This window comes from Microcaecilia unicolor, chromosome 7, assembly GCF_901765095.1.
Source record: "Microcaecilia unicolor chromosome 7, aMicUni1.1, whole genome shotgun sequence".
NCBI classification, from domain to species: domain Eukaryota; kingdom Metazoa; phylum Chordata; class Amphibia; order Gymnophiona; family Siphonopidae; genus Microcaecilia; species Microcaecilia unicolor.
In genome coordinates, this window is record NC_044037.1 from 229,822,519 (window position 1) to 229,847,146 (window position 24,628).

General features: G+C 42.9%; 1 protein-coding gene across 1 annotated transcript in view; it reads right to left on the minus strand.

Annotated features, from left to right (window-relative positions):
• Positions 1 to 24,628, minus strand: part of UBR3 (ubiquitin protein ligase E3 component n-recognin 3) — a 686,242-nt gene that overhangs the window by 167,862 nt on the left and 493,752 nt on the right. The window contains 1 exon segment of the mRNA XM_030210854.1: positions 4,033 to 4,118. Within this exon segment, the coding sequence (XP_030066714.1) occupies positions 4,033 to 4,118 (86 nt within the window).

Below are 24,628 nucleotides of genomic sequence, written 5' to 3' on the forward strand. Positions count from 1 at the left end.
AAGGGTTACAAGGTAAAGTTTGCCTTTTTGCGGATGACACCAAGATTTCCAACAGAGTGGACACCCCGGAGGGAGTGGAAAACATGAAAAAAGATCTGAAGAAGCTAGAAGAATGGTCTAACGTTTGGCAATTAAAATTCAATGCGAAGAAATGCAAAGTGATGCACTTAGGGAGTAGAAATCCAAGGGAGACGTATGTGTTAGGCGGGGAGAGTCTGATAGGCACGGACGGGGGGGAGGGATCTTGGGGTGATAGTATCTGAGGACCTGAAGGCGACGAAACAGTGCGACAAGGCGGTGGCCGTAGCTAGAAGGTTGCTAGGCTGTATAGAGAGAGGAGGTGACCAGCAGAAGAAAGGAGGTTTTAATGCCCCTGTATAAGACGTTGGTGAGGCCCCACCTGGAGTATTGTGTTCAGTTTGGAGGCCGTATCTTGCGAAGGATGTTAAAAAATGGAAGCGGTGCAAAGAAAAGCTACGAGGATGGTATGGGATTTACGTTCCAAGACGTATGAAGAGAGGCTTGCTGACCTGAACATGTACACCCTGGAGGAAAGGAGGAACAGGGTGATATGATACAGACGTTCAAATATTTGAATGGTATTAATCCGCAAACGAATCTTTTTCCGGAGATGGGAAGGCGGTTTAGAACGAGAGGACATGAAATGAGATTGAAGGGGGGCAGACTCAGGAAAGATGTCAGGAAGTATTTTTTCACAGAGAGGGTGGTGAACGCTTGGAATGCCCTCCCGCGGGAGGTGGTGGAGATGAAAACAGTAACGGAGTTCAAACATGCGTGGGATTTGCATAGAGGAATCCTGTGCAGAAGGAATGGATCCTCAGAAGCTTAGCTGAAATTGGGTGGCGGAGCAGGTGGGGGAAAGAGGAGGTGGTGGTTGGGAAGCGAGGATAGGGGAGGGCAGACTTATACGGTCTGTACCAGAGCCGGTGCTGGGAGGCGGGACTGGTGGTTGGGAGGCGGGAAATACTGCTGGGCAGACTATATGGTCTGTGCCCTGAAAAGGACAGGTACAAATTCAATTCAAGGTAAGGTATACACATATGAGTTTGTCTTGGGCAGACTGGATGGACCATGCAGGTCTTTTTCTGCCGTCATCTACTATGTTACTATGTAAGGTGGGTGACTAATAATGGAAGAACGGGAAAACCCTCAGAAACCAAGGTGTTTACCAAGGTCTGACCAACAGAACATTAATATCTATATAAAAGATTTTTGTCCGTGGTCTAGTCTCTTTCATAGGGTTTTCATTCCCATTTCCTTGCATTCAAAAACCATGCCCATAATAGAACCTTTTGTTTTGAAAAAACATTTCTGAGTATACAAACTTTAAACCAGCCAAAACTAAAGCATAAATTAACTTAGCTTATAGTATGGATGGCTTAGTAACCCCACTTCAACTGCACATTTTTCTCTTCAACGGGGCCCAAAACGTTTCACCCACTTCAGGGCTTCATCAGGAACCACCAGATTAATCAATTGACGCCATTTTCTAAGTGAAGCTTCATGAGCAGGAAATCAATACCCCTATTATGATTAAACTGGTGGTTCCTGATGAAGCCCTGAAGAGGGTGAATTGTTTTGGGCCCCACTGAAAGAAAAAAATGAGCAGTTGAAGTGGGGTTATTAAGCCATCTACACTATAAGCTTATTCATGTTTTAGTTTTGGCTGATTTAAAGTTTGCAGACTCAGAAATGTTTTTTTCAAAATACAAGGCTCTATTATGGGCATGGTTTTTGAATGCAAGGAAATGGGAATGAAAACCCTATGAAAGAGATCAGACCACGGACAAAAAAATCTTATATGGATATCAATGTTCTGTTGGTCAGACCTTGGTAAATACCTTGGTTTCTGAGGGTTTTTCCCGTTCTTCCATTGTTTGTACTCACCTTACACAACCCTTCAGGATTGTGATTGCGATGTTACATCTAGCCCAGATCCCTTCAAAAGAGGAGTGAGAACAATTTTGTCCATATCAGGAGGAAGAGAGCCAGTTTTTAACAGCTCATTGAGATTGAGTAACCAGTTTACGGCTTCCATAGGGATGGATTTGAGTAGGTTTTTTTAGCATTGATCCAGGGAGCAGTTGGCTTGGGAGCATTTCAACAACAGTGATCTTACATCCTCAACTGTTAGTAGTTGAAAAGATTTTCAGTTTTGGTCAGTTTTGAGTCCTTGGACTGTAGGAACTCCGAAGATTGAGGTTGGACTATTTTCCTCCGTTGGGGTATCTTTAGATAGTTCAGACCTAATATGGAGGGTCTTATTGGCAAAATGATCAGCTAGATCTTGGGCAGTGGGACATGTTTTCTGTGAATGTTCATTATCATTAGTGGAAGCTAGTATTTTTTAACTAAGGAGAAAGGTTTTTTGTTGTCAAGATCATCTTGACCTATTAGGCTGCTATAGTACTGATGTTTTGAATCAGTTACCTTCTTTTTGTAGAATCTGGCTTCCATTTGGATTTATAGGCCTCCCTACCCATCCCTACTTTCCTATGATTCCATGCATATTAAGCAACATTATAGAGAGTCAGAGTCAGGAAAACCTGTAAATCAAGTCATTCATAATTTAAAACTACCACCACATAAGAGTGCCAACTGTCAGTGGTTTAGTGGTCAGGATGACCTAATTCACATGTAAAGTTTTTTTTGAGTTAGGGATTGGTAACTAGGTGGAGTATGAGTGGAGGATGGGTATGGCTAGTATATTATAGATGGCATGGAAAATATTATCACGTGCTGCCAATTATGCTGTTAGAATGGGATCACTTAGAACCTCCTCAACAGGAGGCACTAAGGACCGGATTCAGTAAACAGGGCTGAAAAATAGGCACCAGGAAAAATCAGCGCTCAGCACTATTCTATAAAGGCCACTCCAGGATGAGCACCTTTTATAGAACAGCACCTAGTGGAGGTTCTTGTGCCTAACGTTGGGAGCAAAGACTTACACCAGCTGAAACTTGGTGTAAATCCTGGCATGTAAATAGGGTATGGATCTTTTGAGAATGCCCCTGACCCAACCATGCTCCTCCCAAGGCCATGCCCCCCTTTTGGGTTGTGCGTTGTGGAATTTGGATGCCCAGGCTTATAGAATTGCATGCAGCCAGATGGGCACGCACACCCCTACTGCCATTAGTGTACAATTATTGATGTTAATTGGCTCGCTAATCAATTAGGTTGCGTGCACATCTCTGGATCACATCCAAATTTGGACAAGGATATTTGGACGATCCTTATAGAATCCAGGGGTAAGTGTTCATGCTAATTGCAAACAGTGCTAACTCACGGTAATGAGCTTTTCAGTGTAGTAATTATACAGGATGTGGTGGGTACACCCCCAACAATTAGCGTGCAGCCTTTGAACTTAACACATGCTAATCTTTGCTGTTAAAGTGTGTTAAGTGCAAAAAAGACTCCTAAATCTTCACACAAATCAAGCTTAGCTTCCGAGTACATTTCTTACAAGTTATTTACAATAAAACCATTATAACAATAGTTTTGAGGGTTCCTGCCAATATGCATTATGTAAAATAAAAAAAAATTACAACTGTTAGAATAAAACTTGATGCACCTGAAATTTAATATGTACGTACCAACAAAAGATCCAAAAACAGGGCTTCCACCCCCCAACCCCTTTTCTGTTTTTGGTGCTAGATGAACATTTTTTGATTTTAAAAAATACAGAATACAAAAATTTGTTCCCAGAAAATAATACATTAGAATATATGTACATTTCTTAATGTGGAAAAAAAAATCAAAGTGGGTACAAAATACTGGACTCAATAAATCTATGACTTGGCAGTTTTTTCCCGTTCCTTTTAGGTTTCCACTCAATCTTCAATTGATTATTCCAAAACATCAAACACGTCACTTAGGGCCTCTTTTACTAAATTGTACTAGCGATTTCCGGCACTGCAAATGAAAGGAAGCCCATTCAGTTCCTATGGGTTTCCTCTCATTTGCCACATGAGAATCGCTAGAACGGCTTTGTAAAAGAAGCCCTTAACTTACTTAAACAAGATCTTTTTCCAGCAGCACTGGCTCCTCCAGAACATAAAGTATCTCCACGATGAATCATCTCAAGTTCTAAATTTGTTCTGTAAACAAACCAGAGAAAAAAAAAACTCTTAGGTTAAAATGAGACCAGTACTCATTGATAAACTGGACAGCTGGTAACCATTGGGGATGGGCACCCAGAATTTTTTTTTGTTTGTTTAGTTGGACATGAATGTCATTAAGAGTGCACACTTTTTTTTAAAGACTGCATGTTATGTTCACATAGTAAGTACTCTTTCTTGCTATTATCCACATGTATTGAACACCGTAGACAAATATGTTACTCAAATAGGATGCTGGGCAACGTCTTATAGATTAAAATTGAATAAAGATAAAACTAAGCTTTGGCTGGATCCTCCACCTCCTTCTTCATTGTTTAGCTATTCAAGGGACTAAACTTAAATTACTTTCAGAACCTAAAGTGTTGAGAGTCCTAGATTCAAAGTTAAAATTGGAACATCAAGCCAATGCCCTTATGAGAAAATCTTTTTATCAGTTGCAACAACTTCAGTGTATTAAAAAGTATTTTCCCCCTGCCACTCTTGGATTATTGCAATCTTTTGTATGTTTGCACTTTTCAAACTCTTCAGAAAAGATTGAAGACTTCACATCACCGCTGCTTGGCTATCAATGAGGGCCAAAAAGTATGACAGTGTTTCCCCATTATTGAGGGAACTGCATTGGATCCCAGTCCAAGATCTAATCCATTTTAAATTTTGTACAATGATTCATAGAATTCTTTCTGGCATGCTCCTCCCTATCTGAATCAATTACTTTCCCATTCTTTATCCAGGACTACACAATTTAAAGAGCCCCAATAACTGCCTTTTCCCTCACTGTTAGGAATAAAATCAAACACACTGATCAACTCTTTTCTTACCAAGCTGTATTATGTTGGAATGCTCTACCTTTACAAATTTGGTTGTAATCTCACTATATGCAGTTTTGAAAGGAATGGAAAATGTTTCTTTTACAGAACACTGGATTTAATGTTTCATATTAATGTTTTATCTTTATTTTTACTGTAATTCCTAATTTATCTAGCCTCTGATTGTAATTCACAATGGAGTTTAAGAACTTAGTGGAATATAAATGGTTTTATTATATTGTATGACTGCCGATCCCTAATAACCATCATAAAAGACAAGTTATACACTAACTACTATATATAAGGATTGCTATAAATAGTTGTAGTTATATAGGGGGTCTTTTACTGAAGCTTAGCTCGAGTTATCTGCAGCAGGGCCCATAAGAATAAAATGGGCCTTGCTGTACGTAACTCAAGCTAAACTTTAGTAAAAAAAAAAAAAAAAAAAACCAAACAAGCCATAATGTTCACACAATACACACACCCCAAGTAGTTGCAATCTAGTGTACATTCTTCATTGTCTCTGTTCTCTATATAAAGGAATGGGGGGGGGGGGGGGGGGGGGAATCTGCTGGGCAAAGACATCAAGTTTGAACCTGAAAGGCTGCTTTTGCAAATGCTTTCACCAATGATTTCAAAGAGAGCTTAAAACCTAGGAGAATTGCTTACAGATTTTCCACCTACAGAAATAAAAAAAGGCAATGCGCCTCTAAATTCAAATGAGTTAAGGTCTTTAAATGGAATCTGTAATCCATCTGAAGCAACTTCTGCCTTCTTCTAAGTCAATCAGAATTAGTTACTGAATAGTCAGTTGCCTAACATTCCAAACACAATCCCCCAGATTCTATGAAGGTTGCTCAAATATGGGTGTGATCCTGAGATGCGCACACAATTAGTTAAGAAGCTGTTATCAATTATTGATGTTCACTGGCACTAATTAGGATTTGTGCGTGCATCTGCCTACGTACTACACTGGACGCAACCCACAGTGTGCAACCCAAAAGAGGGCATGGAAAATTTGGGAGCAATGTTCTAGAATACTAGGGATGCATGCCCAACTTGCATACCAGTATTTATGCCAAGTTTCAGCAGGTGTTAAGTTCTAGTGCCCAAAGTTGGGTGCAGGAAAAAAAGTTACCAGCTATTCTATAAAGGTCACTCAGCCCAGAGCATCCTTTATAGAATAGCGCTGAGTGCTGATTTTTTCCAGCACCGATATTTGAGCACCATTTACTGAATCTGGCTCAATATGGCATGATATTCAACGGTTCATCTGCATTATATCAAATGGTATAGCTATCACCAAGTAAGCCAGGAAAAGAACTGAGGACCAACCACTGGAGAGAGACCACCTGCCACTCAGAGCCCATCAGTGTAGGGCAGTGCTACAACTGCAGCGGTGATGGTATACTGGGAGGTCAGCATGACAACACTGGACTTATTTCCAGCAGCACTGTTGCACTGCCTCAGATTTCTCTATTCAAGCCCTCATGCAGCCCAGCAGCAAGAAAAGCACTTAAGGGCCTTAACTCATACTGCCAGAAGGCCAAGTCTCATGATAAGATTCACTAGATCTCATAGCTCATACTATAAGATTTGGCCCCACAGCAGGAGAAGATAAGGTGCTTAAGTGCTTATTTTGCTTTTGAACCACACTGAGGATTACAATGATAGCATCAGAGGCAACATGACAACACAGATGGAGCTAAGTACATAAGTACTGCCATACTGGGACAGACCAAAGGTCCCTCAAGCCCAGCACCCTGTCTCCAACAGTGGCCAATCCAAGTTACAAATACCTGGCAAGACTCCCAAAAAAAGTACAAAACATTTTATACTGCTTATCCCAGAAATAGAGGATTTTCCCCAAGTCCAATTTAATAATGGTCTATGGACTTTTCCTTTAGGAAGCTGTCCAAACATTTTAAAAACTCTGCTAAGCTAACCGCCTTTACCACATTCTCTGGCAACGAATTCCAGAGTTTAATTACACGTTGAGTGAAGATTTTCTCAGATTCATTTTAAATTTACTCCTTTGTAGCTTCATCACATGCCCCCTACATCTACCCATTCAACTCCAATCATTATTTTATAGACCTCAATCATATCTCCGCTCAGCCGCCTTTTCTCCAAGCTAAAGAGCCCTAGCCGCTTTAGTCTTTCCTCATAGGGAAGTCGTCCCATCCCCTTTATCATTTTCTTCGTCCTTCTCTGCACTTTTTCTAATTCCACTATATCTTTTTTGAGATGCGGCGACCAGAATTGAGCACAATATTCGAGATGCGGTCGCATCATGGACCGATACAAAAGGCATTATAATGTCCTCATTTTTGTTTTCCATTCCTTTCCTAATAATACCTAACATTCTATTTGCTTTCTTAGTTGCTGCAGCACACTGAGCAGAAGGTTTCAACGTATCATCAATGACGACACCTAGATCCCTTTCTTGGTCGGTGACTCCTAATGTGGAACCTTGCATGACGTAGCTATAATTCGGGTTCTTCTTTCCCACATGCATCAGTTTGCACTTGCTCACATTAAACATCATCTGCCATTTAGACGCCCAGTCTCCCAGTCTCGTAAGGTCCTCGTGTAATTTTTCACAATCCTCTTGTGATTTAATGTTAACTGTGGACTGCTGATTGGTGTTACTGTGTTCTCTCAAACACCTGTAGCTAATTAAAAAAACAGCCTCCTTAGGATGACAATTAATGTGGAAATGGATAGTATGTGCAGGCAGTAAAACTATTTCAGCTGGATGCCATCCTCTGATGAAGCCTCTGTGAAAGGGGCACCTGTTGAGATCCAGCTCCTAAATGGTAAGTGTCATTGCACAACAAACAGATTCAGAATGTGGGTACTATATCGATAAGTTGATGAACTCTTAACAGAATATTTCACATTTTTTGGCCTGAATTGTTGTGGCTTTACAAAAAAGATGCATCTCCAAATTAGCAGAACCAAGAGTGTTCACATGAGTCTGCATATACATTCATACAGATGACTGTGACCTTTGCTTTTTCACCAACATAGCACTTTGTAAAAGCTGTGAGTCTTGGCGTCCATCTTGTAGTGAGCATGAGCCTTGTTTTCAGCCATATATTAAATGCAGTACAAAACACAGCAGAACCAAACCCCAGTAGCTGGGAATTAAGGCCAGTGTCAGGCAGACTTCTATAGTCTGTGTCCCAAAAATGGGAAAGATAGATCAGCATCAAGTATACATGTTTTATATCATATCTGTATCATATGCAATGAATGTCAGTGCTATTTAACTCATTGGGGAAGACATCATAAAGTTGAAATTAACAAATAAAATGCTTAGCAATATTGTTGGATCATTGGTTTAATAACAGATGGATAATGAATGCAACTATGCTATAACCATAACAAACAAACCGCTCTTCGGACTATTGATATACTGTTGTGGTATTGTGTTCCAGACTGCATTATATATCATATATAACTAACCATATGTGGTTAGTACGGTGGCAACTTGCTGACTGCCCTGTTTGTGATACCAGTGTGTTTAATCATGAAGGAGAATAACCTGCATGGAGAGGTGGGTGCAGCCCTGGCCAATTTGTTGGGTAGACTGGATGACCATGTGGGTCTTTATCTGCTTTCATTTAACTACCACACTTTGGTTCTGACTTAAGTTTATGATAAGAATATGCAGAATAAGATTTTCTACCTTAATAACCACCAGTTTCCGTGTGATTAATTGGTAAAAGGTTGAGTTTTTAAGATTTTCATGAACTGCAAAGTGATATATCAAAATATTAACATACCTAACTCTGCAGTTGATGCCACCCATCTTTGGCAGAATTATTTAATCCTCTCTAATCTCAGGAAAAAGAAAACAATTTAGTACTGCTAGTGTTTCTGCTCAGAACTCCATCTGGTTGCTGCTGATAAGGGCAACTGTATGACAGAGGAATTTTCCACTCTTTTGGCAATTTGCAGTGCAGACAACTTCAGAAAAATCTATTGGCAAGGAAGCAATGAAAGGAATTTCATATTTACAGACTGAATAGAAAGGGTAGAAGACCATATAATTAGCTTATCAAAGGAATATAAATAAGATTGTGATGTTTCACTGGTACAACTCGCCAGAAAACTAAATTACAGATACCTAGTACTAAACATATTATGTCCTGCAACCCAAAAGAAACACATACACATCTAAGAGATACTCTACATAATAACAAGTTAATAAAAAAAACATGCTATATCCATTGTTGAGAGGGTCATTTTCCAACATGCATCTCTCCCATGCCCCCCCCCCCCCTCCTCAAATTCAGTGATGCTGGCAGATCTTTTTCTCTAAAGTTGTCAATCAGGGGCTGGAACTGCCCTTCTCTTGACCAGCTGCTCCTTATACAGCAGCCACATAGTACCTTACCCAGCTCACTTCAGAGAGCAGAAGTGGGGAGGGCACTGAATCATATCCCTGCATGTGCACAATGTTCTGAAGGTGGTCAGCCTTGCTCCCAGCCACTCAGTTCTTCATGGCCCATATCTACTTAGCAAACTTATTCTTGTCAGGGTCATCAGGCCACAAGTATCAGTCACTCCTTGGTGCTGTCATTGGCCCACTGGTAGCCTCAGTGCAGCTGCCACTTTCCATTTGTCTTGTTTCATGACAGTCTACCATTCACCACCCTCACCCCAGATTCCTGCTCGGATGCGTGGCTGACACACCACATATATGCATTGACATATGCATGCAAACAGGACACACCCTCTTCAAACAGGCACTACTGCTACAATGAAACACCTAAAAACCAAAAAAAATTTTTTTTTTTTTTAGTTGCCACCTGATAAAACTATTAGGTGGCAGGTTAAAATAAAACAAAATGAACAACTTCTTATAAAAAACAACAACTGACCTATAGAATTCATTTCCATAGGACACTGTGTTAGTAAGTAACAGCTGGGTTTAAACAAGGTATTAGACAAAACTAAAGATGATCAACCTATAATAGGCAATTTCATAAAACTCCATATGGATATAGGTTCTCCTTTAAAACTATAATCAGTTTTGGCATCAACAATAGAAAAAATGGAAGGATAAAGCCTCTAAGAGCTCCAGGTGGATGTCAAATGCAAAGCGTTGATAAGGAAGGCAAAGAGGGACTTTGAAAAAAAGATTGCGTTGGAGGCAAAAAAACATAATAAAAAATTTTGTAGGTATATTAAAAGCAGGAAGCCGGCAAAAGAAGGGAGGGGGTGGGGGGAGAAGATTACCAATAATTGTTTTAGCGCTATGAGTGCTACCCGTAGATAAGATGATCTTGTAGGGGTTTTTTTTTGTCTTATTTTGTGCTCAAATTTCTCGACTTATAGTCAAGTATAGCTAAGTTACTTACCTGTAGCAGGTATTCTCAGAGGACAGCAGGCATATATTCTCATATGTGTGTAAAGCATGATTTTTGTAATTGTCGAGAGATAATGAAAGTGAAGAGAGAGAGAGAAAATTGCATACGAGGTAAAGGAGTGAAAAAAAATATATGCGGCATAAGGGTCTAAGGTTTTAAAACATACCGTATTTCTCAGAGGACAAGCAGGCCTAATGTTCTAACATGTGAGTGATGTCATCCATGGACCCCGGTGCGGACACTGCCATAAGTGCACTGTCACTTTAAAAAACTTTGAGGCAGTGCCCCCACTGCGCATGCACCAGTGCCTTCCCGCCTAACGCTCAAACGTGGGACCAGCACGTGGGACCAGTACTAAAGCTAAGAAGACAACTCCACATGGAGACTGGAGGGATGTAAGAATATATGCCTGCTGTCCTTGGAGAACATCTGCTACAGGTAACAGCTTTTTCAGAGGACAAGCAGGCATAATATTCTCACATGTGGGAATCACTAGCTACCAGGCTCACAAGATAAATTAATTTTGTTGACTAGCAGATAGTGAGCTTGGTGGAACAAAAGGGCTGGAGGGAAGAATTGATTTAAGTAGTAGAAAGATTCTGTAGGACTGCTTGCCCAAACCGGCTATCCCGCCTAGACCGTTGCTCCAGACAGTAGTGAGCAGTGAAGGTGTGGACAGAAGACCACATAGCTGCCTTGCAAATTTCTTCAATGGAGGCAGAGCAGAAATGGACTGTCACAATCCAAAAAAGGTGAGCCCTTAGGCTGCAGTCAAGTTGGCACTACCCAGTCAATCCAAGGGTTAACCGGGCCCAGACTCGCGGCAGGCAAGTCACCCAGGCTAAGCACAGCACAAACAAAGATAGGCACCAGGCCCAACTGAAACTGAAGACTCGGCGGGAGCTGAGGCAGGGAAGGACTGAATGCAGGCAGCACTGATGAAAGACAAGGTGAGGCTGTAACCAAAGACAAAGTGACCCGTTACGAAGGCAAGGGAATCAGTCCGGGCGAGCCTTATATGGCTCTGTCTTGATGACATCATCTCTGGCCACCATCACTACAACAGAGACTGTTTGGTGCATGCGTGTGCCAAGGGAGGCTGGCTCCTGCCAGCACAGCACCTCAGATAGCAGACCGGACTGGAGGAGTGCCCTAATGTGCCTCGCACCTGGTCTGACCCCACTGGGAAACTGCTAGAGGTGCGGAGAGGTGATTAGATGTTCGAGCATGGCCACAACATGGTTAATGAAACTGCCATGGCTCCTACACTGTGAGCAGTGACCCGGCCATGAAGGGTCAACCCAGTCTGAATATATAGGAGATTAGGTCAGCCAGCCAAGTAGATATATTACTTTTGGTGATGGGTACCCCTAAATGTTAAGGTCAAAGGATACAAAAAACTGGGAGGACTTCCTATTAGGTTTTGTATGCTTAAGATAATACGCTAGAGTACGTTTGCAGTCTAAGCCATGCAATGCTGCTTTTCCAGGATGAGAGTGTGGCTTTGAGAAGGAGACAGGAAGGAGACAGGAAGGAGACAGGTGGAACTCAGACACCACTTTAGGGAGGAATTTGGGTGGGTTCAGAGTACAACTCTGTCATGGCAGAACCTGGTGTAAGATGGGTCTGCCACAAGGGCTTGTAAGTTCGCTTACTCTTCTGGCAGAAGTAAGATCTATTAAGAACACTACCTTATATGTGAGGAACTTTAAAGAACAGGAACTAAGAGGTTCAAAAAGAGGTTTCATGAGAGCTGTGAGGATGACATTGGGAGCCAAACTACAGGTGGTGGCTTGATAGGGGATTTGGTATAAAATAAACCTTTCATAAATCTTACTATCAGGGGATGAACAGACACTGGTTTATTATCAACTTTGAAGTGAAATGCACTAATGGCACTCAAGTGTACTCTGAGTTAATTTTGAGGCCAGAATTCAAAAGGTGGAGGAGACACTCCATAAGGGAAGGCAGAGAGCTCCTGTGGTTGTACACCACAGGGAAAATCTCTTCCACTTGAAACAGTAACATTTCTGTGTAGGTTTCCTAGTAGCTAGGAGTATCCTAGAAATTCCATTAGGAAGGTTTAAAGAATGTAAATCTATGTTGTCAGGAACTAAGCCATCAGGGCTAGAGAGTGAGGGTCTAGATGGAGGAGGGACTCCTCATTCTGTGTTAGTAGGGTTGGAAAAGAATCTAAACTCAATGGTTCTCTGGACGATAACTAGGAAAAGAGGGAACCAGATTTGATGTGGCCAGAAGGAAGCAATTACAATCATGGCACCTTAGTCCCGACCCAGTTTGAGAAGAGTTTTTCCAATGAGAGGTAGTAGGGGAAAGGCGTATAGAAGATCTGTTCCCCAAAGGAGCAGGAAGGCATCTGAAGCTACTCGGCTAGGAGTATAGATTCTGGAACAAAGGGGGGGAGCTTGTTTTTCTGAGGAGAAAGACTGGGGTCCCCCACTGCTAGAATACTCGAACTACAGAGATGCTGAGGGACCCTTTCTGAGACTGCTCAATTTGTCTGCCACAGCACTCTGCCGGCTATGTAAACAGCTCTTACAGAGATGTTTCAAGAAGTTGCCCGAGTCCATATTTGGATTGCTTGGTGACAGAGGTGGTAAGAACCTGTTCCACCTTGTTTGTTCCTGGTTGTCTGTTTGAATGAATCTTACCTGATTGAGAATACTGTCTTGGAAAATTCTGAGGGTGTTCCAGGCTGCTTGCAATTCCATGAGGTTGACACAATATCATTTCTTCCACAGGGACCCTGTGTGTGGAGCCCATCGAGGTGAGCACCACAACTGACATTGAAGGCATCCATGCTGTGGACCTTGTGATGTGGAGGGGGCTGAAACGGAAAACCCTGGGTGAGATTCTGAGATACCAGCCACCACTGTAGAGCGCAGTGTAGCTGTGGAGTGATTCAAATACAGGTCAATAGTAATCCTGTGACTTGGGACCACTGAGGTTTCGGAAATGGAGTCATGCTAATGCTGTTACATCGATTGTTGAAACCATGTGACTGAGTAGGCAAAGCGTCTGATGAGCAGATACTTGGGTGGATTTGGACACCTGAGTGGCGAAATGCAGTATGTGGTTTGCTCTAGGATGAGGAAGGAAGTATCGGCTCCGAGTAGTGTCGAGGAGAGCCCCTATGAACTCTAAGGTATTGACTGACTGAAGATTTGATATGGAGCAAATGATCACAAACCCAAGGAGTTCTAGGAGCATTATGGCCGATAGAACAAAGATGTGTGCCGACTCCTGGGATGCTACCTTGATTAACCAGTTGTCGAGACAGGGGAAGATGGGTATGCACCACCTGCGAAGTGCTGCTGCTACCACTATCAGGCATTTCGTGAAGATTCGAAGAGCCGGAGCTGAAGCTAAGCCGAATAGTAAGACCTTGTATGACAGTGCAGAGTTCCACAGCGGAAACAGAGAAACTTTCTGTGTGCAAGGAGAATGGATATGTGTGTAAGCCTCCTTGAGATATAGAAAGGAAAGCTAGTCATTGAGTTGTATCATGGGAAGAAGTGATTCCAGGGAAACCATTCCAAATTTTTGAGTAGAAACTTAAGTCTCATAGAACAAGGATTGGTCATCCTTCCCCCTCGCCATCTTTTTTGGTATGAGAAAATATCTGGAGTGGAACCTCTGACCCCTGTCCAGCAGAAGAAATGGTTCTACTGAATTCTGCTGGAGGGCCTAGAGCTCCTCTTGAAGTAATAAAAGAAAACAAAAAGGGTGTAAGAATAATGTTCCAAGGTAAACAGACCAAAAAAAAAAAACCAAAACAGTCCAAGCTTCTAAAAACTCTTTTTTTTCTCAACAGGTCACCAAATGTGTGTACAATCTTGACCTGCCAAAGGCGTAAACAATCCTGACCCTACACAGGCTGTGTTTTTGGCATACAGCATTCCTCAGACTTTTAAAAACAAATGTCAAAGTACACCAAAGTGGATGCCTAGGATACACTTTGTTTGTCACTTGTTGAATCAAAGTCTGCTCTAGCACACATTGATTAAAAGCTTGGCATTTTGCAAGTTCATATTTTGTCTGTATTTGATACATGGTAACACCTGAGGCAGGCTTTATGCCAAACATGGCCCATGTAGGGTCAGGATTATGCCTTTGGCGGGTCAAGATTGTACATACATTTGGTGACCTGTTGAAGAATAAAGAGTTTTTAGAAGCTTGGACTTCTTTTTGTCCAATTACCTAGGAACATTATTCTTCCCCCTTTTTGTTTTCTTTTGATTTACTGTGGAAGCATTGTGTCCTCCTTCTTGTTGCTGCCCTCTTGAAGTGGGAGGTCTTTATTCCCCCAATGCAAAGCATATGGTATGCAGCATCCAATGGTCAGAGGATATGAGCGGCCACCTCTCGTAAGTACATAAGTACATAAGCATCGCCATGCCGGGACAGACCAAGGGTCCATCAAGCCCAGCACACCCTGTCTCTGACAGCGGCCGAAAGAACAATTTGTCCCGCCCATCCCAGAAATAGTGGATTATTCCCATGTCCATTCAATAACATTCTATGGCCTTTTCCACCAGATAGCCATCCAACCCTTTTTTAAAGTCGCTAAGTCAACCGCCTTAACCACTTTTTCCGGCAACGAATTCCAGAGTCTAACTACGCGTTGAGTGAAGAAAACTTTCCTCCGATTCATCGCATGCCCCCTTGTCCTAGTATTTTTGGAAAGCGTAAACAGACGCTCCACATCAACCCGTCCCATTCCACTCATTATCTTATAGACTTCTATCATATCTCCCCTCAGCCGCCTTTTCTCCAAGCTGAAGAGCCCCAGCCTCTTCAGCCTTTCCTCATAGAGAAGTCGTCCCATCCCCTGTATCATCTTTGTTGCCCTTCTCTGCACCTTTTCTAAAAGAGGACGATTCATCCTTCTACCGGTAGGTTGCTTGGCACAGACAACTTTATGGTGGCAATGCTCTCTAGGAAGGAGCCAAAAACTGGGTTGTTGTTTAGACTGAAGAGTCGTCAGATTTTTGACCCCGCTCTCTTGGACATGAACATTGGGGCATAGTCCTTTGTCATGGAGGAAGAGTAGGAGTGTAACGATGCTTAGACATAGTAATTGGAGCGCCAAAACCCTCCAGTAAATCTTCTAGAAAAGGTAGAAATCTGTAGCCCAGACAGAGCTTTTATAGGATCTCTATGTTTAATTAGGCCAGCCACTTCCTCAACTATGTCATCAAACAAATTATCTCCTGTAAAGGAGAACATACTCTGTATTAGAGATTTCAAGTAAATTGTGGAATAAAGTTGAAAATCTAATATATGATTGGTTAGCATTGAAGCTTGAAACGTTTTTCTAACAGAAGAGTCTAGAGTTCTACCTTCTCTGCTTGAAGGAACAAAAGCATGAGATCTTGCATTGCGAGTGCATTTTAAAGCAGATTTCACAACTAGTGAATGATGAGGTAACCGTTTTCTCAAATTCAATGGATTTATCATCTTGTACATTGTATAAATTGTCTTTGGAGGAACTGGGAGACTCGTTTTAGATCGGAGTATTTTTCATAATTGTATGAAGTGGAACAGCTATTTCTTCTTTAGGGGGAGAGTCAATCTAGAACCTGAACGAGGTTCTTTCTCTGTCTCTAATTTGAAATGTATGGCTTGAGCCACTTCATGGACAAAGCCAGAAAAAGATATACTTTCTAGAGAAAACCTATGTTTCTCAGGTAGCGGAGAAGGATCAGATGGGATGTCATAGGACTTCTCAACCAAGAGGTCCTGTGGGTCTTGATCTGTCTCCCAGGAGAAGTGCGAGTCTCACTTTTTAAAGTACTTTTCTAGGGAAGTACTACTACTTATCATTTCTATAGCGCTACAAGGAATACGCAGCGCTGTACACCATACACAAAAGACAGTCCCTGCTCAAAGAGCTTACAATCTAGATAATACAGGTAAACAGACAGAACAATTAAGGGTAGGGAAAAGAGGTGAGGATAAAGGATAGACAGGTAAACAGACAGAACAATTAAGGGTAGGGAATAAAGAGGTGAGAATAAAGGACAAGGCAAGTGAGTTAGGAGTGAAATGCAGTGGTGAAGAGGTGGGTTTTGAGTTTGGACAGAACAATTACGGACAGGGAATAAAGAGGTGAGGATAAAGGACAGGGCAAGTGAGTTAGGAGTCAAATGCAGTGGTAAAGAGGTGGGTTTTGAGTTTGGACTTCAAAACGGCCAAAGACGGGGCTAGACGTATAGACTCAGGAAGTCTATTCCAGGCGTGAGGTGCAGTGAGATAAAAGGAACGGAGTCTTGAATTAGCAGTAGAGGAGAAGGGGACAGATAAGAGAGATTTATCTACAGAACAGAGTACTCGAGAGGGGACACAGGGGGAGACAAGAGTGGAGAGGCACTGGGGAAGGCAGAGTGAATGCACTTATAGGTTTGAATTGAATACGGAAACGGATAGGGAGCCAGTGAAGTGACTTAAGGAGAGGGCTAATGTGGGCATAGCAACTGATGGAAAATGAGTCGCGCAGCAGAGTGTTGGATTGATTGAAGAGGAGAGAGATGGCTAAGAGGGAGGCCGGTGAGAAGTAGGTTACAATAATCAAGACAAGAGGTGATAAGAGTGTGGATAAGGGTTCTGGTAGAGTGCTCAGAGATGAAGGGACGGATTTTGTGGATGATATAGAGAAAGAAACGACAGGTTTTGGCAATCTGCTGAATGTGGGCAGAGAAGGAGAGAGAGGAGTCAAAGATGACCCAAGGTTACAAGCTGATGAGACAGACAGAATGAGAGTGCCATCCACCGAAATAGAGAAAGGGGGGAGAGGAGAGGTGGGTTTAGGGGGAAAGATGAGAAGCTCAGTTTTGGCCATGTTCAGATATCGTTGAGACCTCCAGGCAGTGATATCAGATAGGCAGGCTGAGACATTGGTTTGGATGCTGGTTGAGATTTCAGGGGTAGAGAGAGATAGATTTGGGAGTCATCAGCATAGAGATGGTATTGAAAGCCATGGGATGACATTAGAGAGCCAAGGGAAGAAGTATAGATGGAAAACAGGAGAGGACCGAGAACAGAACCCTGAGGTACACCGATTGGTAGAGAGACAGAAGTGGAAGAGGATCCACCAGAGTGTACACTAAAGGTGCGAAGCGAGAGGTAGGAGAAAAACCAGGAAAGAACAGAGCCCTGGAATCCAAAAGAAGACAGAATATCAAGGAGTAGGCTGTGATCAACAGTGCCAAAAGCAGCAGACAGATCGAGAAGAATGAGGATAGAATAGAGACCTTTGGATCTGGCCAGGAATAGGTCGTTGGAAACTTTTTAAAGTGCAGTTTCAGTTGAATGAAGAGGGCGAAAGCCAGATTGGAGTGGGTCAAGAACAGCATGAGATGAGAGAAAGTCAAGGCAGCGGCGGTGAATGGCGCGTTCAAGTAACTTGGAAAGGAAGGGGAGGAGGGAGATGGGTCGATAGTTGGAAGGACAGGTAGGGTCAAGTGAAGGCTTTTTCAGGAGTGGTGTGACCACAGCATGTTTGAAGGCATCAGGAACGGTGGCAGTGGTGGAAAGAGAGAGACTGAGGATATGACAGATAAAAGGGGTGAGAGTAGGAGAGATGGTGTTAAGAAGGTGGGTAGGAATGGGATCCCAGGAACAGGTAGTTCGTTTTGAGAAGGAGAGAAGATGTGATGTTTCTTCATCAGTGATCTCAGGAGAGGAAAAAAAGGACGGAGGGGTTGAAGAAATAGGGGAATGGACAAGGGGAGGGAGAGGTGGGGGTGGTATGGTAGAGAATTCAAGGTTTATTTTCTAAACCTTGTCGTGGAAGAACTCAGCTAGGGTCTGGGGAGATAGTGAGGGGAGAGTTGGGGGTGGAGGCACCTTGAGGAGAGAGTTTAGTGTGGCGAAAAGAAGTCGAGGGTTTGAGCCGAGAGAATTAGTCAGCTGGATGTAGTAGTCCTGTTTGGCAAGTAAGAGAGCAGATTGAAAGGAGGTCAACATGAATTTGAAGAGTGAGAAGTCAGTAAGGGCACGAGATTTCAGCCAGAGGCGTTCGGCGGAACGGGTACAGGAACGTAGGTAGCGGATTTTAGGGGTTAGCCAGAGCTGGGGTTTGGTACGTCTTATAGGACGGGGCATGAGAGGTGCAAGAGTGTCTAAGGCAGAGGATAGAATAGTATTGTAGGAAGAGACGGCATCATTGACAGATTTGGATGGTGTAGTGGTAGAGAAGAGGTTTGAGACATTGGAGGATAGGGTAGTAGGGTCAATGGCTTGGAGATTCCTAGATAGATTGGTTAAGATTGGACGGGATTGGGCGGGAGGAAGTTTAAGTGTGAAGGATATTAGATGATGGTCAGAGAAGGGAAGATTTGAGGTAGAGGAATTGGAGGGAGAGCAGTTATAGGAGAAGATAAGATCAAGATAGTGACCATTTTGGTGGGTAGGGGAAGTGGAGCATAGTTAAAGATTGAAAGAGGATGTTAAGGTGAGGAACTGAGAGACGCAAGAGTTGGAGGGATCATTAACATGAATGTTAAAGTCGCCAAGGATGAGGGGGGGGGGGGGGGAGAGGAAGGATCAAGAAAGAAGGAAAGCCAAGCGTCAAAGTTGCTGAGAAAGGATGACAGGGATTTATCAGGGGGACGATAACTGCTATTCGAAGAGGCAAAGGAGTGAATAGGCAGACGGAGTGAATTTCAAAGGAAGAAAAACAGAGAGACTGAGGTGGCGGAAGAGATTGAAATTTGGAAAAGGCGAGAGTAATAGACCAACACCACCACCGTGGCCAATAGGGCGAGGAGTATGGATGAAGAGATAACCACCATGGCAGAGAGCTGCGACTGAAGCAGAGTCATCAGGGCAGAACCAAGTTTCAGTTATCGCGAGCAGATGGAGGCTACGGGTGATAAAAAGGTCATGGATATAGGGAAGCTTGTTGCAGATGGAGCGGGCATGCCATAGGGCGCATGAGAAGGGCAGAGAAGGGGGGGGGAGGAGAGGAATAGAGATGAGATTGGAGAGGTCACGGTGCGACCTGTAGAAATAGGATGAGGGTTGGTGGGGGGGACCAGGATTAGGATTGATGTCTCCAGCAGAGAGAAGAAGGAGTAAGAAAGTACGGAGGAGAGTAGGAGAAGAGTGGCGATGAAGGCGACGAAGGCGAGATGAGTTCAGATAGAATGGGGAAGGTAAAATAGTGTCTAGAGTGTCGGCTCTGCATCGAGGTAGATGAATCTCTAAGGTTGGAGAAAGTTACATAAGTACATAAGTAGTGCCATACTGGGAAAGACCAAAGGTCCATCTAGCCCAGCATCCTGTCACCGACAGTGGCCAATCCAGGTCAAGGGCACCTGGCACGCTCCCCAAACGTAAAAACATTCCAGACAAGTTATACCTAAAAATGCGGAATTTTTCCAAGTCCATTTAATAGCGGTCTATGGACTTGTCCTTTAGGAATCTATCTAACCCCTTTTTAAACTCCGTCAAGCTAACCGCCCGTACCACGTTCTCCGGTAATGAATTCCAGAGTCTAATTACACGTTGGGTGAAGAAAAATTTTCTCCGATTCGTTTTAAATTTACCACACTGTAGCTTCAACTCATGCCCTCTAGTCCTAGTATTTTTGGATAGCGTGAACAGTCGCTTCACATCCACCCGATCCATTCCACTCATTATTTTATACACTTCTATCATATCTCCCCTCAGCCGTCTCTTCTCCAAGCTGAAAAGCCCTAGCCTTCTCAGCCTCTCTTCATAGGAAAGTCGTCCCATCCCCACTATCATTTTCGTCGCCCTTCGCTGTACCTTCTTCTGCTGATGTTGATGCACGCATCTGTCAGGTTCGTGCTGCCCCGATCATCAGTGCTGAGCCGGTGTGTGGGATCTCTCTCATGATTGTCTCTCTGATGCATCAATGGGCTGGGCTGAGGCTGGCACAAGCACCCGTAAATCTGTGTATACTATGAATGCAGTAGCCCTAAAAGCTCCGGGCTATGAATTTCCTCCTGTATAGCATCGGTACCGGCTGAGAAAGTGGTGTGGAGGTAGTCTGAATTATAGCCAGTGAAGGAGTAGCTCTCAAAGACCTCAAAGGCTCTCGATGAGAAATTAGTTGGAGAAAAGGAAAGCAGTCACTGCAGCAAGGACACTTCCCGTGCATCAAGGATGTCGATGCAGGGAAAGTACTGGCAGAGTACCTAGAGGGAGAATGATGGCAATGCTTCTTAGGTTTTGTAGGATGTAGGTCCCTTGATGCTTGTAGCACTAACGAAAAGGACACAGAGTCCTTACGTGGTTGCAGTACCAATTCTGATGTCTGACCATCTAGATGCTCCATCAGTGCACCAGATGTTGATGCATGTTCCGCGTTGAGTGCCAAATCCCCTGTCATGCTCAATGCAGATGCTGATACAGAACCAAATAGTTTATCACGCTGGATTTTGTGGGCTTTAAGGGTCATTACTTGCATGCGCAGGCAGAGGCTACACTGTATGTTCCGGTACTCCAGACCAAGCACTAAACAGTTACAGGGGGTCTATGCCTGAAACAATCCTACTGCATCAAGTACACTTCTTAAACCCACTCGATACCCTCATTGAAATGGACATAAAAACAGCCGATGCAAGGTCGAAAGGCTATATGGTTCAGGGAGCTCGAGTAGTCGCACACCCGAAAATGGTCGATGCTTCCTGGGCACAAGGAGGACTCAAAGGCCCCAAAGATCAAAAATTGAAAAATTAAAAAAATGAATATTGGCCAAAATTAATACAGAAAAAGAAGAACATGAAGAAAAATATCTTGAAAAGGAAAGGCACCAAAAGGCAAAAGTTTGACATACTGAGGAGAGATTAGAAAACCAACCTTTCTGCTCCATGGAAAACGATAGACTGCTGGTCCTGTGCTTGAGCATCAGGTGGGAAGGTACCCACACTTGTGCAGTGGGAGCAGTGCCTCAAAGTTTGTTTGTTTTTTATTTACGAATTTTCATTTTTCATTCATGCATATACATAAATTTGGAAAATAAGAAAACAATCATATAATTACAATGCTAATAAAAGAAACAATTATACACTTCTAAGTCCACAACAATTTTGTCCACGATCAAGGAAATTAAACAAAATTAAAAAAAATGGAAATTAAGAAACATCAGAGGCTGAAGGCTTCTTCTTAGAACGCAGCCGATGCATAGCACAATATACAGGGACTAATTCACTCTTCCTTGCTAGTAACAAACTCAAGAAGTTTCTCAGGTTCAAAGAACACATAGCTTTGAGAATTAAAGACCACATTACATCAACAGGGATATTTAAGCAGAAAAATTCCACCTATAGCTAACAGTCTAGATTTAAGCTGTAAAAATTCTTTTCTCCGCTTTTGCGTATCTCCGGATAAGTCCGGAAAAATTTGTACCTTTGCTCCTAAGAAATCTTCATTTGTATGACGGAAATATAGCTTGAACATATTATTTCGGTCCATCTCGAACGCGAATGACACTAGCATGGTGGTTCTTTCTGTAATTATCTCAAGAGAATCTTGAAGAAATTCAGTTAAATTAACCTGTGCAGGAGTTCTCCCATCTCTAATACCAACAATATATTGTATCCTGGTAATAGGTGGGAGATTCCCCATCAGAATAAGCAATATCTCTTTCAAATATTTTTTAAACATCTCCAAAGGTGAAAATAAAGGTGACTTAGGAAAGTTCAATATTCTTAAGTGATTTCTATGAAGCTGATTTTCTAAATACTCAATTTTCCTAAATTGAATCAATTTTTCTTTGGAGAATAATGAAGAAACATTTTTCAAAGTTTGTACCTCAGTGTCCAAGGCCTCCAGTTTCGTGTCATGCGCTCCCAGCCTGGTTGAAAAAATTTCTTGAGTGGATCTTATCTCCGTCATCTCTTCTTGTGTCGTTTTTATCACTTGTTTCAGGGTAGCGTTTAGGCCCTGAATAGCATCCCACAAATTGTCGAGGGTCACAACAGCTGGTTTAAACATGTCTCCGAGAGCAACTGGAGGCGTCCCCTGCGTGTTGGCGAGAAGGGGGGAAGCTCGTTGAATCAACCCCTGCTGGTCTGATGTCTCCACTGGGGAAGAGAAAGCAACGGGGCCACCTACACCAGCCGCCAGGGACATTCCAGCTTCGGGCGTTCTATGGCGTTGTTCCTCCGGCGTCCTCATTCCGCCCCCAGGCCTCGGAGGAGCTGCATGCGAGGGAGGACTCAAAGAGGCTCCCTCAAAGCTATGTTCCGGTTCTCTTGCCGGATTCATCGAAGCGTTCGCCGAAGGTCCCGGTGTCCGCAAGACCATTGCGCCCAGAGTCCCCTGGCGCATCGCGGAAGACTCTGTCTGCTCGAGGAGGTGAGTGCAGAGGGCTTCCCCTTTCTCTTACCCATAACGGGCCCCAGAAAGTTCCGATACGCCAAGAGGCAATGGCGTTCAGGAGCTGTAAGAACACACGTCAGCCTCAGGCGCCACCTTGGACGAAAATCCCCCCAAGTTTTTTTTTTTTAAAGTGACAGCACACTATAGCAGTGTCTGCACTGGGCTCTGTAGATGACATCACCCACATATGAGAAGATTAGGCCTGCTTGTCCTCTGAGAAATACGGTATACTTTACAAACGTATATTTTTCCGCTCCTTTACCTCAAATGCAATTTTATCTCTCAAAATAATTAAAAAGTCATGCTACACACCCAAACAACTGCCCCTTCCCACTTTACTTCTGATTTTAACTTTATTGGACTACAGCAGGGGTCTCAAATACCAGTCCCTAAGGACCGCAAACTATTCAGGTTTTCAGGATATTCATAATTAATGAGATATATTTGCACATATACTGCCTCTACTGTACACAAATTTCTCTTGCATAGTTATTAAGGATATCCTGGAAACCAAACTGGTTAGCAGCCCTTTAGGACAGGCATATTGACATATCTGAACTAAGGTAAAATAAGAAAAGATTTTGTCCAAAATCTTGTTCCCAATTTTGATTCTCTTTTCACAAATCCACTACATCACATGTTGAGAAGAGTTTGAGTATATCTTTCTTCTTGTGTGATGTGGAATTATGTGGTACAACAGTCTAATACTTGTGTTCTTAGTTACCCTATTTCCCTCTTACCTGTTTACTACTTTGCTTCATTAAAGGTTTTTATTATCAACTCGTTTCCTTTTAAAGTAGTTGTTCCCAAATGTGGTCCTGGAGGCACCCCAGCAAGTCAGGTTTTGAGGATATCCACAATGATATTCATATGAGAGATTTGCATGCAGTGGAGACAGGTATGTCTACGCATGACAATACCTAATGTGGAAATCTGAGATGCCACATAAAAGCATTATATGTTGTCTGGGTCCAGTGCTTTCGACACTCCTGCTTGGCTACTATTGCATGGAGTTCTATAGCCTTAGCTGAGGATAGGGAGTCTGGAAACTACTACTACTATTTAACATTTCTAGAGCGCTACAAAGTGTATGCAGCGCTGTACAAACACAGAAGAAAGACAGTCCCTGCTCAAAGAGTTTACAATCTAAATAGACAAAAAGTAAAGCATTTAATATTTAAGCAGTCAAGCACAAGAGAACAGTCACAGAAGGACTGAAGATGTTGAAGGGTGGTCAGTGTGATTAGGTGTAACTCTGGTTGGAGTAGTGGGAGAAGGTGATAGAAGAATAGAAATGGGTGAGGTAAAAGTAATGAGTGGGTTGATATAAATAAGACATGTCACTCTAGGGGAGGGTGGGTAGAGGGGTAGGGTGGGCACCAAGTTCCTCAAGCAGATGCTCATGTAGACCAGGTAGGACTATATGCGGGACACGAGCATAGAAGCCTGGTAAACCTTTCTCCCAAAAGAGTCTCAGGTTCTAGTATCTCACCCCGGGGGCACTGATGTGTTAGTTCTAGAACTCATAACCCTTTTGAAAACAGATCTATGAGAGTGGTGTGAGAGTGTTGCTTCTCAAAACTGGGAGCCTTCAAGACTCTAAAGTCCACCTTCCATGGAACCAGATGCACAGAAAGAGTGCAGGAGTGGAAGAGTAGCCTAGTGGTTAGTGCAGTGGACTCTGATCCTGGGGAACTGGGTTCGATTCCCACTGCAGCTCCTTGCGACTCTGGGCAAGTCACTTAACCCTCTATTGTCCCAGGTACAAATAAGTACCTGTATATAATATGTAAACCGCTTTGAATGTAATTGAAAAAAACACAGAAAGGCGGTATACAAGTCCCATTCCCATTTTTGAATTCTTTATCTGTGCCTGTCACAGGATGCTGTATACAAGCACTGTCATGACCTCATAGTCAAGGACATC